Source organism: Nyctereutes procyonoides, unplaced genomic scaffold (assembly GCF_905146905.1).
Source record: "Nyctereutes procyonoides isolate TBG_1078 unplaced genomic scaffold, NYPRO_anot_genome, whole genome shotgun sequence".
In the NCBI taxonomy this organism is placed as follows: domain Eukaryota; kingdom Metazoa; phylum Chordata; class Mammalia; order Carnivora; family Canidae; genus Nyctereutes; species Nyctereutes procyonoides.
This window is the reverse complement of record NW_026575122.1, coordinates 7837589-7855363: the sequence shown is the minus strand read 5'-3', so window position 1 is coordinate 7855363 and position 17775 is coordinate 7837589. Positions and strand designations below refer to the sequence as shown.

Below are 17775 nucleotides of genomic sequence, written 5' to 3'. Positions count from 1 at the left end.
GCGAGAATTAAAAAATTTGCCTTTGGATTCCCAAAGATTCTTGGGTGTGTGTACCACTGATTCAATACTTTGAAGGAAGGGACTTTGTTCATTTTTGCTAACTCATAACTTTGTAGGTCCTCAATTACTGAATGGTTGTGAATTTATTTTTTTAAGATTTTATTTATTTATTTGTGAGAGACACAGAGAGAGGCAGAGACTTAGGCAGAGGGAGAAGCAGGCTCCCCATGGGGAGCCTGATGCGGGACTCGATCCCAGGACCCCAGGATCACAACCAGAGCCAAAGGCAGATGCTGAATCACTGAGCCACCCAGGCACCCCTGAATGGTTGTAAATTTAATTTTTTGTTTTGATGACTTGACACATTAAGGTAGAGACCTACTTCCAAGATCTCTTCCAAAGAATTCTTTTTTTCTCCCCTTCAATATGCCACCAAAAAAATTCCACAGATTTCTACTGGTAATCATTTCTTATACAAAAGTAAACCGGGGGCACCCCGGGTGGCTCAGCAGTTTAGCGCTGCCTTCAGTCCAGGGCATGATCCTGGAGACCCGGGATCAAGTCCCATGTCGGGCTCCCTGGATGGAGCCTGCTTCTCTCCTGCCTGTGTCTCTGCCTCTCTCTCTCTCTCTGTCGCTCATGAATGAATAAATAAAATCTTAAAAAAAAAAAAGTAAACCAAAGCAAATATGGTAAGTTAACTTCTATATTGACATAGCTTGTGGTATCTGTAGGCTAATTATCTAGGCTGGTTATCTGGCTTTTCTGTGTGTCACATTGACTAAAAAAAAAAAAAAAAAGTTTTTAGAAATATCTTCTTTCAAAAACAAATATTCCTTTCCTAACAAAACAAAAATTGATGTATTATTCTATTAGATTCTTTCAAGCAATATACATGAAAGTAGTTCTGCTTCTCTAATCCATGGCTTCTTTCCATGTCTTAGGATCTATCTTATTAATCATTCCAGGCTCTGAACTCTTGGCTACCCTAATTCCTTTAACTCTATATGATCCCTGTGGCATTACCAGAGTTTAAGTTGAGCCCTGAAAGCCAAATGCTTCATTATTTATTTATTTATTTTTTGAAGATTAGTGGTAGAAATTTTTTAATTGCTCTAATTCTCCAGTGTAATAAATAAAAGTTACTACAAAACCAGAAATACCGTTATTGGATCTTTGAGAGTCTTAAAAACTCTTAGATACCATCTGGTTAAGCATTTATTATTTTTAGCTTTTCAACCAAGCCTAGAGAATTATGTACATTACTATAATTAGATCTTTTCTGTTTTCTTATTATTTATCCTTATTATATGTGATGCTAGATATTGTCTATCCTGTCATATTTTTTTAATGTTAGTCATTACTCATATATCACAATTTAATGACCCACTAATGGAGGAGAAATATTGCAAAAACAAGAATAGTGGCTGCATAAGATACTTCAAATCATTATACAAGTATTAGTTGAATATATATATTTTTAAAGATTTTATTTACTTATTTGAGGGAGAGCACATAAGCAGGGCAAGGGACAGAGGGAGAAGCAGACTATCCGCTGAGCAGGGAAGCTGATGTGGGGCTCCATCCCAGAACCCTGGGATCATCATCTGAGCTGAAGGCTGACACTTAACCTACTGAACTACCCAGGTGCCCCTAGTTGAATATATTTTTATACTTCATATCCACTTGCTTCATATTCTTCACTCATATGTGATTGTAGTTTGACTTATTGTTGCTTAAACATGTTAAATTTAAAGCATTTCTGACAACTTCTGGTCGCATATTTTCTTAAGACCACAAATCTTTGCCTATCTGAGGAAATTGAGGAAATTTAGTATTACTAGAGGAGGGGGAAGAAAGCAAAATGTGTATTTTATAGATAATATTCTAATACCTTATGGTGAGGGGCCGGGAGAGAAAAAAGAGCTGGTAACTGCAGAACTAAAATTAATGTGCTAGTCAGAGGACCAAGGTTTATACATTTGCCTTTATGTTTCAAATCAAAAGGTCAGTGTATTTGTAAAACCATGACTCTTACCTCCCATGTATAATAAATATGGGTCACCTCCTGAAGTGGTACTAAAAATTGCTTTATCGCTGTCCCTAGGAATACATATATTTTATGTCATGACACAAACGTACCTACTAATTGCAGGAAAAAAGTTTCACTAAATAGAACTTATTCTATAAGTGATGTGCTTTGATTCTCTTTCTTCTTTTTTTTAATGCTGGTTGCAAAAAAAAATAAAAACTAAATAAAATGCTGGTTGTAACAGTAAATTGATTTCCTGGCACGTCAGTCTAAGTCAGGTTGAAGAACACTGTCTTCTTGGACAAAATCCCTGGGAACCACCTACCATTGTTACTCTGATTCTAAAGCCACCCTGTGTTATGAAAAGTCTTATACAGGAGGGATGACGTAGGGTCTAATCAGAAGAGACATTACCCAGCTGGACCAGAGAAAAACACTCAGTCTGACCTTCTGGAAATGTAATGTTTTCACAGAATGTATTTTTCTATTCTGTGTTGTTTTTGCAATTAACAAACTACTGTATATCCAAAAACAATGTGTCACTTAGTCCTAACAGAAGGAACTGCATAGGGACAGTTTCATTATGTGAGGACAAGAAAAATGTACCAGGATTTTTACTTAGCCAAAAATTTGAATGATGTATGATAATAATGACAAGAATAGCAGTTCTTTATTTTTACTCTGTGCTAAGGATGTTATTACTTCTGTTTCATTTATTGTATATTGTTCTTTCACAAGTGACAGAAACATGCTTAAGGAAATTAATCCGCTTTCCCAAAGTAATATAACTAATAAGTATTCAGATGATGTCCGATATACACCTTGTGCTCTTTATCACTACCTATCATGTTCAGCAGAAGCTTTGGAGGCAGGCAGTTCTGAATCCTATCACTGCCACCTCTTAATTATGTAAGTTTGAGCTTATTTCCTCCCTGTGAAAGGAGAAAGAAGACGTGTGCCTCAAAGAGCCATGGTGAGGAGTAAGGATAGAACTTAGTAAGTAATTAGTAAAGCTACCTAATAATAGAGAAAATTAAAAATAGAGACCACAGGACTAGAAAAGACTATGAAGTCATCCATCTTGTCAACAGCTAGAAATGTATCAAAGTTTAAGCTGTTTCTCCACAGCATTGCCAACAGGAAAAGTGATCAAACTTTTCTCTTTTTTGGCCATTCTGTGGGATAAACATTATATATCAATTTTCATTTGTATTTCTCACATAATGTTGTAAAAATTTTTTGATTAAGTTTGGTAGATTTGTCTTCATAGAAAATATCCTTCAGTTTCTAAATCCTGGACTATTTTTAGATTGAAAGTTGTTATTTCTGCTGCTTTGAATATCTGCTTGCCCAAAAGGCACTAGAATAGACCTACTGACTTTTTGGAGAATTCTCAGAGCTCTACTTCATTTCAGCTTATCATTTTATCCTTTAATTAGCCTTAATAAGGTCACAGCTCATTTTCAATAGAAATTTCCCATTTGAAGTTATTAATTTCTTCATTCCCATTAGAATTTGAAATACAGTATATACTATTTCCTAAATCAATAAGTAAATGGCACCATTTCCACAGTGACAATTCTTTGTAGACCTGTAAGAAATTCACCTTTTGTACTAACAATACTTGAAGTAATTATATTTTCCAGTGGGCAGATTTGTAGGGCATTTCAAAAGAGCCATAGAGGGATCCCTGGGTGGCGCAGCGGTTTAGCGCCTGTCTTTGGCCCAGGGTGCGATCCTGGAGACCCGGGATCGAATCCCACGTCGGGCTCCTGGTACATGGAGCCTACTTCTCCTTCTGCCTGTGTCTCTGCCTCTCTCTCTCTCATTCTGTGTGACTATCATAAATAAATAAAAATTAAAAAAAAATATTTAAAAAAAAAAAGAGCCATAGAGCATTCTTTTTGAATGCTTGCTTTTAAAAAGGTTGTAATGTTTACAATATCTTTTGCCTTTCAGAACAACTCTTAGAATTTATGCACCAGTTGCCTGCTTTTGCCAATATGACAATGTCGGTGAGACGAGAACTCTGTGCCGTGATGGTGTTTGCAGTGGTGGAAAGAGCTGGGACCATAGTGTTAAATGATGGTGAAGAGGTCAGTGAACATTTCCACCACCTAAAAAGTTTCTGATTGAGGGTCTCAGTAACAGCATATGAACAAAAAAAAACCAATTCTTATTTTTCCCTCTTAAAAAAGTAAGCAACAATTAATTTGAATAATTCAATAATTGTGATATACTCCTTGTCAGAGTATTCCAAAATCCATTTTTTAAAAATATTTCATATGATATTGATAGACATACTTTGATGTATTAACTTTTCAGAGTTTTGTAACTTTAAATATTCATAATATGCTTTTTGTGAGAACAAAATGATCTTAATTAAGGCAATGTGATCACTTTATATTGCTTGAATATGTTTTAGAGAGCAGAATTCTTTTTCCTTGTATCGTTTTAGAGAAGAGTATCCAAGGTCAAATTAAAAGGGCAGAATGGCATGTACCCTTTGCTAGGCGTGTGGAGAACACAGATACTTGGCTGTACTTTGCTTTATTACTTGTTTGAGTTTAGTAAACAGTTAATTTTACTTGAGTTGTTCCATCTTTAAAGTGAAAGATCTGCTAAATCATTTTTAGGGACCATGCTAGGCATTTACAGCTGCATGACCATGATTTTCTGCTTTGTCTTCATTTTTTTGAATTAGCTGGATTCCTGGTCAGTGATTCTGAATGGTTCTGTGGAAGTAACTTATCCAGATGGAAAAGCAGAAATATTATGTATGGGAAATAGTTTTGGTGTCTCTCCTACCATGGACAAAGAATACATGAAAGGAGTAATGAGAACAAAAGTGGATGACTGCCAGGTATAAAATATCATTAAAAATGTTTATTTTATGCTTAACACATATATGCAGTTGGGGTAAGATTTTTCTGCCTATATAAATAGGTCATCTTTTAGAGTTATAAATAAGATTTTAAAGTAGAACTATTACTTATAATGTTATCATACCCCAGAAAATTAAAAATAAATCTTCCTTAAAGTCATTTGGACTCAGGGCATCTGGCTGGCTCAGTCAGTAGAGCATGTGACTCTTAATCTCAAGGTCATGAGTTCAAACCTCACGCTGGGCGTAGAGCTTACTTTAAAAAAAAAAGTTGTTTGGACTCCACATAACTAGGTGTTTTATAAATATGTTCTTTAAAAGTGTTCTATAAATATAGTATTTTAAAGTTTCCATTAATAATATTTTGATCTTAAAAATATAGAAGTAATACACCCATTATGGAAAGAAATTATAAGTAGATTAAAAAGCTAATGCGATATAGTTATGCTGTGTTTTTGTTTAAGTATATACAAGGAGTTGATTTCGAAGTCATGAAAATTAATCATAGTATGAATTAGTGGAAGGACTTGCTAGTAAAAAAGTAATTGCTAATTAAAAGAAAATACTTGATCACAAAAGAAAAATGTTAGTGTTGATATTAATATTCATTATTTGAAGACATTTAATAAGACTAGAGAAAATAGGGAGAACAAGTGTGAAGTTTAATATATAACTGGTAACCTCTGCTTTAGTGAGAACTAAATTTAGGATGCTTGTGTTACCAAGTTTTTAAAATGTATGTCTTATCTTCTGAAAAAAAATGTCTTTGAAATATAAAATATTTTAACATAAATAAACCCAGAGATTTGACTTAAACTAATTAATGCTAAGTGCTCATTGTAATTGTATTTTTTTAGTCTGTAGCTGGAAATATATCTGAATATACTTTATTCTAAAAGAACATCATTAAAGTTTTAGTGCCTGATAAATGTAAAATAATACTCATTTAGATTTTCATTTTGAGCATTTTACTTACCAAAAGAGAAAATGACCATGGCTATAAATAAAATTATCTAACATAGAAAATTGAAATAGTGTTACCAAATAATTCCTTCAGTAAGCACTGTAGAGAAAAAATAAAGGGCTCTGAATTCATTGTTTTGAGTATTAATACGAGAAGAACATTCTAAATATGTCAACTCTCAATTATTTCTTAAAGTCTTAATTTGGCCTGGACATGTGTTTTTAAAAGAGATCATATGGAATTTTCAGTTCTGGAACTGTATTCCCCAAAATAATAAAGCCATACTTAGTCCAAAACAAACTAGAAATTTGTTGAAGGTTTCCCCATTCTGTTACCCCTTATCACTTCCTCCCTGGTACATGTTGGCACTATTAGAGCATTTTAGTCAGTCTCTGCCCTTAAAAGACAAGTTAAAAAGTAACTTTATCTCTGAAGATTAATTGATTACATTAATATGTCTTACTTGGTCAGCCCCTTTTATTAAAAATTTGTAATCATGGAACTGAAATGATATTAGAGGCCTAGAAATGTTTCAGAATAATTGACAAACACGTTATATGACTGAATATATTACAGAGTAATATCAAATATACCAAGTTAACATTATATATTTGGGAGTTCTGGGAAAGGAAGAGGAAGTAGATGTCAGGGAAGAAAGTCTAATCTCTTTACTGCATGAAGGAATTAGTGGGAAACCCAGTGATAGCAAGATAGACCCAGAAGAAAATTCTGATTAAGATACCTAGACTCCTATAGTTCCTGATAGGAGGTTGCCAGGTATACAAAGAAGGTCAAGGGTGAGGTATCTGCCAGAGAAAGTCTCTTTCTTTCTCTCCACTCCACTCTAAGCCACTGTAAAAGGAACATGTTAAATTGGTGGTTTCAAGAATCACTCTTGTACCTCTACTGACTAATCTGCTCAGGCCTGACACTCATTCCCTCAGCAGTAAAACAAGCATGGAGAATGCAGTTATACCAGTTCACCTAAATGCTTGTTTTGGTCTAGTAGTTTAGTGTATTTCTGTTAAAATGTCATATATCTGTCAGAAGGTACAAATGTTAAAAAAAAAAAAAAGTACAAATGTCAGATCATCCTCTTCTTAGAGGAAGTAAAGGAAACAACGAGACTCATATTTTCATTCAGCCATAAGATGCCTCCATAAGTTTGTATCATTCTCCTGAGCACACTGTCTGGCATTTAACAGTTATTGAATGAAATGAACAAAAATGGTGTTCTCTTTGCCAAGAAGCGGCAACTTCATTTAGGATTGGCCTTAATTTTCTTACATTCCAGTGGGTTCCAAAATAAATATTGGGTATGTGACATAACTTAATTGTGCTCATATTAAGCCTAAGTGGCTTATAGTTAGTGGATTAAATTTAACATTTATTTCTACTTATTTGGATCCCACAGTATGTTCAGAGTTATGTTTTCCTCTGGATCCCTCCTTCATATGCTCCTCTCTCAGTTCTTTTCCTTTCATGGTCTATTCTCGTTCCACTGTTCTGTTTGAAGGACAAAGGCAGGGCTACATGTAGACACTGTGGTACCAGCGATTAGTAATGGTTTTCTGTTTCCCATATGTGCTCCTTTCTTTTCTTCTTCTCACTTCCTATCCCTCTTTTCTTTTCCTCCTCTTCTACTCTCCTACTGTCTTTTCCTTCTCCCTTTTTCCTTCTCCACTGCCTGTGTCTTAGGCCTGCCAGTGACACATCAGGCATTGCTTAGCCCTGCCCTACACCCTTCAGTGGGGAATCAACAGTTGGATACCCATGTGAACAATTAGGTATGAACTTCCCTTACAGACCACAAAGTGTGCCCCAGTTTAAATAACTTCTTAAGGCAAACCTGTTAGGCTCACCTTTTTCAGAGACCCTGGGAACTAATGACACTTTGAATTTAAGTACGTTTTGGAGAAAGTTACGTGGATAAATTGAAAGTTCACAATATTGTATTATGGTTGAAGTTTAATTTTACTTTATCCCTTTATTGTCTATAATTTTTCTTCTCCATATCAGTTGTGATGTCATATGCCCCAAAACCAATCCTGCAATATGAACTACCTTTTGCCTTTTATAACCAAAATTTATTTGGATTTTTATTTTATATCAGAATGCCAAGGTTATACATCACTTTCATGTATTAACAGCTATCTAAAAGTATAACTTACCAAAAACAATTATATACATAATTCACAATTTTTCATCTGGCTTCAACATATCAATTAAAATTATGTTTTACACATGAATGTCTTATTAGATATACAAAAGTCTTAAAGCAAAAATAAATCTAATAAAAATAAAGATAAATATTTTCATCTAAAATTTCTTTCTGTTTGGTATGTATGACCATATTAGAACTTCAGTTGGGTTTTATTTTCTTTTTTTTTATTATTTTTTTTATTTTATTTTTTTTATTTATTTTTTTTTAATTTTTTTTATTTATTTTTTATTTTTTTTAATTTTCTTTTTGGATGGTACTTTTCAGTTTGGTACAGAAGTGCCAAAAATGTCTCTCTAGGCATTAAAGCATTTCAAATCAAACTTATTCTAATTTCCTTAAATCCTTAGTCAAGAGTAATTTTGGTATGTTTCTCTTCTAAAAGCATTTTCTGTTTTACTTACTCTTTAACTCATGGATTTCTTTCTTTCTTAGGAGGTAAATGAGAAAATACAATATATAATTGTTTTCTCTAAAACTGAGTATAAGAAAGATCACTTAAAATTATTTGGAGACATAGAGAGCAATTTTTGTGTCCTGTCGAAAGAAAGAAAATAAACTATTTTTGAGACAAGGGACTAAGGACCACATATTTCAAAACATACATACGCCTGTGGTCAGTGTTACAGAAATGCATTTTGTTTTTAAGATTTCTTAAAAAATTAAATTATATGTAATTACAAGGAAAGTATGTCTTTTGAATTTTAATTTTTTTATTCCAAATTCTTAATTGAAAAATTAATGAGATTATATCAATCAGCTCTGGACTATGTAATATGCTGTTTCTCAGGTATGAAGCACTACTATTTCTTTTTTTAAAAAACTACTGTTTGTACAGAAAGTATGGAAAGTATAGAAAAGTATTTTAAATCAAATGAAAGTCACATAATTTGCACTGTTCAGAAATAATAATTTTAACATTGTTATATTTCATAGTAAGATTTTGACATGCATGTATAGTTTTTTTTTTTTTTAATTAGCAAGTGTGTAATTATGAGACACTGGGCAAGTCAGCAGGCCGTTGCTACAGCTGTTTCTTCATCTCTACATGGGGATAATAATAGTACCTTCTTTATGGGATGCTCGGGAGGATAAATTGAGAAAGTTCCTATAAAGCTACCACAAAATGATGACGGTCATGTTCATTATAGTTATTACTACAACATTTAGTTTCGCGTCTTTAAAAAAATTAACGTGCGGGGATCCCTGGGTGGCGCAGCGGTTTGGCGCTTGCCTTTGGCCCAGGGCGCGATCCTGGAGACCCGGGATCGGATCCCACGTCGGGCTCCCGGTGCATGGAGCCTGCTTCTCCCTCTGCCTGTGTCTCTGCCTCTCTCTCTCTCTCACTGTGTGACTATCATAAATAAATAAAAATTAAAAAAAATTAATGTGCTAATCATTAATTCAAAATTGTAAATATGAAAATATGATTTTGGATGGCTGCATCATGTTTTATCTTCTATATGTTGTAATTTAGCCATCCCCTTTTTATCTTTTCACATTAAAGGCAAAAAAGAAATGTCCATGCTTTTTCCATTCCCAAAATGAAAATGAATTCTTCAAAAATTCAGAGAAGACAATGATTCTTTCTTACTTTAGAATCTAACTCTTTATCTCCTCCTAACTGGCTTCTAATTATTTTGTGCAATAAGTGATTTGTATTATTCATTCTTCACTTTCTTTTTAAAATTACTAGGAAAGGTAATTTAGTGGTTTGCCATAAGCCCTGATTTTTTTATTTGGGATCACGGAGGACTAACAGCTTGATGTGCATATTATTTTTAACTTTATGTTTAAGAGCAAGGATTATCCTTAATACTAGTTACAAGGAATAATGACTTGATTTAACAAAGAGGTGGCTTGTTTTGTGGGCCTTTTTTTAATAAACTTTCTGATTTCTTATCAATAATTAGCAAATTTATAATATCTATTCAATGGGTATCTTTGAATTTTGATCTTTTATTAATACCACCTTTATTTTTAAATTATTGCTTTAAAAGTCCTTTCTAACTTGAAAAACCCACTAAATGAAAGTCATGTTTTAAAATTTATCCTCCTGGGGATCCCTGGGTGGCGCAGCGGTTTAGCGCCTGCCTTTGGCCCAGGGCGCGATCCTGGAGACCCGGGATCGAATCCCACGTCGGGCTCCCGGTGCATGGAGCCTGCTTCTCCCTCTGCCTATGTCTCTGCCTCTCTCTCTCTCTCTCTCTCTCTGTGACTATCATAAATAAATTTAAAAAATAATAATAAAATAAAATAAAATTTATCCTCCTAAGATTTTGTCAGAGACATGAAAAAGGACTCTTCTGATTTTATCTTCTGATTTTTAAAGTTGTTAGTATTTTTAATATAAACTACATATAAATATGCTAAAAATGAAGCTTGACTTGACCAAAGAAGAAGTACATTAAAAAGTAGAGAAGTCTGATTAAGGTTCATTACTGCATTCATTTAGAGAATGTGGGAAAGACATGGAAAAATGTCAGTGTTAAATAATTAAAACACTGAACTATTAGTACTGCTAGGTCTCTTGCAAGCACTTCATCATTAACACGTGACTCACATTTTATTCCAGTTTGTCTGTATAGCCCAGCAAGATTACTGCCGTATTCTCAACCAAGTAGAAAAGAACATGCAAAAAGTTGAGGAAGAAGGAGAAATTGTTATGGTAAAAGAACACCGAGAACTTGATAGAACTGGAACAAGAAAGGGACATATTGTCATCAAGGTAAGACAGCCAAGCCTCCATCTTGTGGGAAAGGATTGTTTTGGTGGTATCCGTTAGAACAACTTAAGATTCCACCCACCACATTTTTATGTATAATTTCTCTTAAAAGTTATATCAGTTGTTTAAAAAATCTTTATCCTTCCTGAGGAACAGAGTTTTACAAATTATTATATTGCAAAATATTACACAAACTATAATATTATATTAGAGTTAATATATATTAACTATCCAGTTCATCTTATGTTGAAAATTTGGAATTAAAGTACCATGAAATAAATAAATAAATAAATAAACAAACAAATAAATAAATAAATAAAGTACCATGTAGATGACATTCCTGCAGGAGAGTGATTAAACCTTTTATTTGTTACAGGGCACCTCAGAAAGATTAACAATGCATTTGGTGGAAGAGCATTCGGTGGTGGATCCAACATTCATAGAGGACTTCCTGTTGACCTATAGGACTTTTCTTTCTAGCCCAATGGAAGTGGGCAAAAAGTTATTGGAGTGGTTTAATGACCCGAGCCTCAGGGATAAGGTTGGAGAATATATTCTAGTTTGGCTTTTAAATGTGAAAATTCAGATATAAACTTAAAGATATTTTAATATTGTTTAAGTTCATATAGTTTAAGTTTTAATATTTAAGTTGTCACACCAGTTATGTTCAAATTTTTTTAATGGAATAAGAGAATGTAATGTACTTTTTAACCTCCAAAAATGACAAAATCTTCAAACTCCTGAGTTCCACTGAAATCTGCATTCTCTACTTGGGCAAATGGTCAGTGTATCTTAGATGAAAGTTAACAGTTTTTAAATTGGCACCAGAGCAGCATTTTATTGTAAGCATTGCTGGTTGGTAGGCCCCCCAGTAATATAATTCTAAACAGACTCCTTTAGCAGCTCTTGAGAGCTCTGTCAAATCCAGATTGGATGATAAACTATATACTCTTGTGAGGTGTGAGAGTTAATCATAGCCTGCACTCATTTCTCCTTCCCATGTGACAGTCTGATTTACATGAGACAGACTTGGGAAGACAGATAGGAAGATCCAGAACAGGAGACCGACAGTGGAAAAGCCCCCAAGTTCTCCTGTTGGTCCTGCCACTAACTAGCTCTGTGGCCTTAGAAAAATCATTTGGACAGCGATGCTTTTTATTTCATATTCTGACAGTATTAGCCTAGAAGAACTCAGCCAGGCTCTCCAGTTGTCAAAACTTAGTTTGAGTATTAACTATGCCATGTACTCTATGTGCCATCTGACCCTCCTGACCATCACTTATTTACTTGTAAAATGAATAATCAACAACCTTCAAGGGTTATTGTGAACATGAATAATAGAATTAAAGTTCTTTTTGTCGGCCTGACTCAATTCACTTAAAACATCTTAACACATAATACATCTTAGAAGTTGTTTGTTGGTGGTGGTAGTTGGTAGTATTCGTTATGATTTATGAATCTTGGCTTTCTAACCTGTAATAGGCTAGTAAGACTTTTAAGTTGGCTTCTCAGCTGCAAAATTATAATTTTATGAAAAGGTTTGTGTTAGATATAGTTTTAAGGGAGATGATCTTCTGGGTTTCCTAAGTTTGAAAAATGGGCAATGACCAGAAATTAATATGAATATCAAAACTTGATTCTTTAGTGTATATTAACTATAAGAGTATTTTAACTGTAGTTAAAAATTAATTATATACCAAAGTGCCTGGCTGGCTCAGTCAGAAGATCATGCCGCTCATGATCTTGGGGTTATAAGTTCAAGCCCCATGGTGTGTGTAGAGATTACTTAAAAATAACATCTTTAAAAAAGATTAACTTATGAGTACCTGGGTGGCTCAGTTAGTTAAGTGCCTTCCACTCAGGTCATGATCCCAGGGTTCTGGGATCGCTCCCTGTTCAGACAGCCTGTTTCTCCCTCTCCCTCTGGCCCCTAACTCATGCTCTCTCTCTCACAAATAAAATCTTTTTTTAAAACTAACAATATACCATCACCTTTGTTTCTCTACTGCTAGAAGAATACCATGCTTAATTTTCTCATTTTAATTAAAAAGTTAGATGGTTTGGGACACCTGGGTGCTTAGCGGTGAAGTGCCTGCCTTGGCCGAAGGTGTGATCCTGGAGTCCTGGGATGGAGTCCCACATCAGGCTCCCTGCAGGGAGCCTGCTTCTCCCTCTGCCTGTGTTTCTGCCTCTCTCTCTGTGTCTCTCATGAATAAATAAATAAAATCTTAAAAAAAAAAAGTTAGATGGTTTGATTAGAGGTTTAAAAAGCTCAAAAACAATTCTATGGGAAATTCTTTTATGTTATTTAGAATTTAGAAAACTAAACTCATAAATAAAACAAGTACTTTTGTATTTAAAGTCACAGTTATACTCACTTCATTTAGTAAAAAAATATATATGTATATAATATATAAAATATATAAATATATTTATATAATATATAAATATATAAATATAAATATATGTGTATATTTTTTAATGAGAGTGCATGAGTAGGAAGAAGAGTGGGGGGGTGGGGAGGATCTTAAGCAGGTTCCATGCTCAGCACTGAGCCCCATGCAGGGCTTGATCTTAACGACCCTGAGATTATAACCTGAGCCAGAATCAAGAATCAGGTGCTTAACCAACTGAGCCACCCAGACGGGACATCCCCAGCTAGTAAAATTTTGTTGAGAATTCACTCAATACCAGGCATTGTAATAAGTTTTAAGAATGTCCTTAGAACATAACAGGTAAAGCTGTCAACGTGGAACTTAGAATCTAATGAATGTCACACACTTCCTGCTGGGTACAGCACAAATATTCTATGACTGTGTGTCTAGGTAAAGGAGGTATAGGGCTCTGTGTAAAGAAAGTGTGCAGTGTAAGAAGGCTACTGATTTTTCCTGAAAATTTGTAGATGTTAAAAGCCCCCTAAATCTTAATGTTAGCAAGTAAGATGTAATTCCTAATAACTCTCAGCTAGCTCCTTCTTTTTACAACTTATTCCCTTGTAAATCTTTCTAGGCCTGATACTATTCATTCCTTTTGTCTGTTTTGCCCTCAGCTGTTATTTTTTAGTTTCTGTCTTCTTTTAATTTATTTGGTTTTATTATAGCTTTTTTTTTTTATTGTGACCAGTTTCAAATATGTTTTGAGAGTAATAAACAAGATATACGTACCTCCTTCACAGATTCAAAACCCTTCTTGGCAAAACAACAAAAAGCCTCTATTCATTATACTACATATATTCATTATGTGTGTGTGTGTGTGTGTGTGTGTGTGTGTGTGTGTATGTATATATCTTCAGAAGGTCATTTTCTTATGAATGAAATCCTTGCCATGAGGAGTTTTATTGTTTATTGTCCATTGTTATTAAATAAATTGTCTGTTAAGTATCTTTTTTGAAATGACTCCATTCACAAACTTTTAGCACTGAAAAAAATAAAACAATTGATTTTTCAGGTTACACGGGTAGTATTATTGTGGGTGAATAATCACTTCAATGACTTTGAAGGAGATCCTGCAATGACTCGATTTCTAGAAGAATTTGAAAATAACCTGGAAAGAGAGGTAATATTTGTGATTTTTAAAAAGTCATCTTTTTAAGTTCATTTAATTCAGCCTATTTTTGAAACCATTCTTTCTGAACTTTTATAGAAAATGGGTGGACATCTAAGGCTGTTAAATATTGCATGTGCAGCTAAAGCAAAAAGAAGATTGATGACGTTAACAAAACCATCTCGAGAAGCTCCTTTGCCTTTTATCTTACTTGGTGGCTCAGAGAAGGGATTTGGAATCTTTGTTGACAGTGTAGATTCAGGTAGCAAAGCAACTGAAGCAGGCTTGAAACGAGGGGATCAGGTATGATATTTCCAAATCTAAACTTAAGGGTGAATATTGGTGCCTTTTTTCTTTCAATCAATTGGGATACTAAAGTAAATTTCATAATTTTATTTTTAGATATTAGAAGTAAATGGTCAAAACTTTGAAAATATTCAGCTGTCAAAAGCCATGGAAATTCTTAGGAATAACACACACTTATCGATCACTGTGAAAACCAATTTATTTGGTGAGTAGTTTTACATACTTTCATTTTTATCCTTTTGATCTTTTTTTTCCACATTTAGGTCTTAATCATGAAAAAAGTCATTTTTGTAAGTAATATTTCAAATGTAAGAATCAAAATATTTATAGTAAATGCTTATATAGAGATACTAATTATGTAAGTATGTAATTAGTTCTAAATCAAAATCTACTAACTTGAGGACCATAAAAATTTTTATTGATAAATGTTTAAGCATCTAGTATGTATAAATACCTATAGATTTATCTATAGATAAATGTTTTAAACATCTATTATGTTAAATGCCTGTAAATACTACTGTATTTTAACTTATTCTGAATGGAAGTAACAAAGCAACAAAACAAAGCAGATTCTTGGTGTCACTCATTCATTGGAGTGTTTTTTTAGTAGGATTTCAGTTTTGATAGCTGAAGTGTCTACTTCTCATCTGTTTCCAAGTCCAACAATTTCCTTTGCATTGCTTAGATATCTTATAATGGTTTTTGTGTGCATGTGTGTTTCTTTCCATTTTAGTATTTAAAGAACTTCTAACAAGATTGTCAGAAGAAAAAAGAAATGGTGCCCCTCACCTCCCTAAAATTGGAGACATCAAAAAGGCCAGTCGCTACTCCATTCCAGATCTTGCTGTAGATGTAGAACAGGTGATAGGACTTGAAAAAGTAAATAAAAAAAGTAAAGCCAATACTGTTGGAGGAAGGAACAAGCTAAAAAAGATACTTGACAAGACTCGGATCAGTATCTTGCCACAGAAACCATATAAGTAAGTGTCCGTGTAAATTTTCTGTACATTATTTTATTGTGTTAAAATGATATGCAAAGGTAGTGATAAAATGTTTACACTTGAGTCTAAAAAATGTTCTAAGCTTTTCTAGAAGCTTAGGTCATTCTGAACTATCTTAGAGACAATATTAAATAAGCAAGTTGATTTTAATCTTGTGTATTTGCTACTTACTTGCCCAACCCAAGCTTCATTAGAGATAGTTTAGCACTTCCTCATTGAAACTTTCTTTTTTTTTTTTTTTAATCATTTGAACTAAAGAAAATAAGAATATGTGTTTGCTCCTGTTTCACCCATGGTTTAGAGTGGTTTTTGCTAGTTTTTCTTTGTGAAAATTATCTTTTCTTTTGTGAAACTTTTCTTTTCTTTTCTTCTTGTGAAAACTCTGAGGAAACATTTAATTTGTATTTAAGAACATGTATGCCTCCTTTATTTTTTTGTGAAAATATTTCTTTCTGGAATATCTTCTCAACCATCAGTATCTGCTCTTTGACTACCAAATTGCTTTTTCTGGTTGCTACTGTTCATCCTTGCCATTTTCTTTTTCCCTTTCTCTGTTTTCAGTTATTTAATTGTTGTGAAGATATCAGCAACCAAGCACAGAACTCCTTTCCTTCTCTCAGTGAGCTCTACAGTCAGAATGTCAGATGTATTCTTGAATCTGTTTTTGGCTGTTCATTTATGCCAGGTGCTCAGACTAGACAAAGTCGTAGGTCTCACACTTTTTAAGTCTTGTTTGTTAGCCTTTTTTTTTTTTTTTAAATGTTAAATAGCATGGTTGTGGGATCCCTGGGCAGTTCAGTTGGTTAAGTGTCTGACTCTTGATTTTGGCTCAGGTTGTGGCCTCGGTCCTGGGTTTGGTGCACCCAGTACACTTGCTCTCTCAAATAAATTATAAATAAACAACATGGATACACCAAATGCATTTATTTTATATTCCTGGAATTACAGTGATATGAGAGAAGTTCAAAACATTTAGGTTATTTTTCTTTGATAATTTGATAATTTTTATCCATAGATTAGATAGACACGGCCCAAAATATAATATTGTTGGGAGTGTCAGACCCATGTTGTCCCCAGTGAACTATAAGGATTAGTGGATTAGAGGGTTTGTATCAGCTAAAAAGGCTTCTATAACAGAGTCGTAAGGATAAGCAATGAGTATGATGGTTTTATTTATTGACTTGTGAGTATTTTTATATTGAGTAAGTTTCTAATAAGCAATGGATTAGGTCTATTAGCATTACAGAAAATAGAAATTTATTTTTAAAGTGATCATTCTAGAGTTAAAAATTTACTTTAAATGGGCAAGAAAAAAATAAATTACTTAAATGTAGATTAGCAGCACGATAACAAAAAAAAAAATCTACAGTCTCATTTGACCATGAGTTAAATATGAACCTTAAAAAAAAAGTCAAATAAAAGTCAGCATGACCCTGGCAAGTATTAATAGAAATGTGACACGTAAGAACTGGGATATAAGCCATCCACAGTACAGGATGTTGGCAAGGAACACAATATGAGAATACTATGTATAATTTTATTCTATGTGTATTTAAAAAGATATTCAAAAGTTAGAAAAGGGAAAAGAAGAAAAGATGTATTGATTTTAAAACTCTGAGGAAACATTTAATTTGTATTTAAGAACATGTATGCCTCCTTTAAGTATTTTTTTGTGAAAATAATTGGAAATAATTCATATATGTAAAAATTGAAATGAAAAAAATATATTTAAAAGAAGGCTTAGTAAACTGTAGGATCTATTACATGGTATGATGTACTAATTACTACTTAAACTTTGCTCTCCTAGAAATCAGCATGTGTTCACAAAGATTTTTATTTTAACAAAGCCATGAAACTAGTCAATTAGACAAATCTTCTAGATATACTGATTCCCTCCCACGTCCCCTCCTCTGCAAACACCATCAGTATTATAGAAGCTAAGATGCTGGTTGATGGCAAGTTGGGAGGGATAGGTATGGTGGAGAAATGTGAACGGGGGTGGGGGGGTGGAAAGGGGAGTTGAGAGGATGATTATAGGATTCAGATCTGGTTGTAAGGTAAGTAGAGAGAGACTGATGAATCCTGAGAAAAGAGAGAAT

General features: G+C 33.6%; 1 protein-coding gene across 10 annotated transcripts in view; it reads left to right on the top strand.

Moving 5' to 3' along the window:
• Positions 1-17775, top strand: part of RAPGEF2 (Rap guanine nucleotide exchange factor 2) — a 241234-nt gene that overhangs the window by 201219 nt on the left and 22240 nt on the right. For all 10 annotated transcript variants that reach the window (XM_055336318.1, XM_055336312.1, XM_055336314.1 and 7 more), the window contains 8 exons: positions 3992-4128; positions 4737-4895; positions 10677-10829; positions 11203-11367; positions 14274-14381; positions 14469-14672; positions 14772-14880; positions 15409-15655. In XM_055336318.1, coding sequence (XP_055192293.1) covers positions 3992-4128; positions 4737-4895; positions 10677-10829; positions 11203-11367; positions 14274-14381; positions 14469-14672; positions 14772-14880; positions 15409-15655 — 1282 coding nt within the window. The remainder of the gene's footprint in view (positions 1-3991; positions 4129-4736; positions 4896-10676; positions 10830-11202; positions 11368-14273; positions 14382-14468; positions 14673-14771; positions 14881-15408; positions 15656-17775) is intronic.